Source organism: Anopheles cruzii, unplaced genomic scaffold, assembly GCF_943734635.1.
Source record: "Anopheles cruzii unplaced genomic scaffold, idAnoCruzAS_RS32_06 scaffold05304_ctg1, whole genome shotgun sequence".
NCBI lineage: Eukaryota > Metazoa > Arthropoda > Insecta > Diptera > Culicidae > Anopheles > Anopheles cruzii.
The window spans coordinates 1-1,018 of record NW_026458889.1 but is presented as its reverse complement, the minus strand read 5'-3'; the positions used below and the strand labels follow the sequence as shown (position 1 = coordinate 1,018).

Here is a 1,018-nt window from a genome sequence, read left to right as displayed (position 1 = left end):
GGCAATAAGGCGGCGTACGTGAAGGCGAAGGGATTGGGCGGAATTTCTATCAACGATCTGGCGATGGATGATTTCCGTGGCGTATGTTCCGGCGACAAGTTCCCGATTCTGCGTGCTGCCAAGTATCGACTGTGAAGGTGAAAGGCGACACTAACGAGAACATTGTTTCGAAATGAATGTTAATTATTGTAGCAACGTTTCTTCTATGCCCCAGTTGACTATCGAAGCAAGAAGAAGCGGATTGGTTTAATATTAAAAGCTTTTAACTAAAACTACAAACAATGCTTTTGTTTACTGAAAGAAACATACTGTTGAAATGAAGAAAAGAAATTCACAGATGAAATCAGCAATTGTGCCGATCATCTGCCATAAAAGAGCTCTGAGTTACTCGGCCTTTGGTGAGTGTCTTGCGCTCCAGACCAGCGAACGCTAGTGGGATGCTGTTCCCAGAGGTGTTATAAAACAGATTCAATTGTGATAGATGCATTAGTCTTGTTTAAAATTCCGAGGAGATCTGTTGTTGTCCATGGCGAAAATAGCTAGATTGCGTGCCATTGAGCTGGTGCTCAGAATACTTGCCTTATCGCTTTGGTTTCGGAATGCATCGGCTGAACCAAAAGTACTGTGCTACTATGACGGTGAAGCAGCGGTAAGGAAAGGTACTAAAGGCGGCATAAGTTTACTGTTTATTAGTGCAGCTTTGACAGAATTTGTGTTTTACAGATACTCTCGCAGGTAAAGTGACCTTAGCTGACATTGGGGAGGCATTGCCATTCTGCACCCATCTGCTTTACGGCTACGCCGGGATCGACGTCAATACCCATCGTATACGCGCACTCAACGAAGATCTTGATCTGGAATCTGGAAAAGGCCATTTCCGAGCTGCAACGGAGCTGAAAAACAAGTTTCCGGGACTGCAGGTCTTCTTGAGTATCGGTGCTTACTACGATCTGAATGAGGAAAATCATTCGCTAAAGTATCTGTCACTTCTGGAATCTGACGAGACACGGGCAACGTT

The 1,018-nt window shown here is 44.6% G+C and overlaps 1 protein-coding gene across 1 annotated transcript; it reads left to right on the top strand.

Annotated features, from left to right (window-relative positions):
* Positions 1-509: 509 nt before the first annotated feature.
* Positions 510-1,010, top strand: LOC128277279 (chitinase-like protein Idgf4; the record flags this gene model as incomplete). Its single annotated transcript, XM_053015720.1, has 2 exons — positions 510-659; positions 724-1,010. Coding segments are annotated over exons 1-2 (420 nt in total), but the record flags the coding sequence as incomplete, so codon positions are not given.
* Between the last annotated feature and the right edge of the window lie 8 nt (positions 1,011-1,018).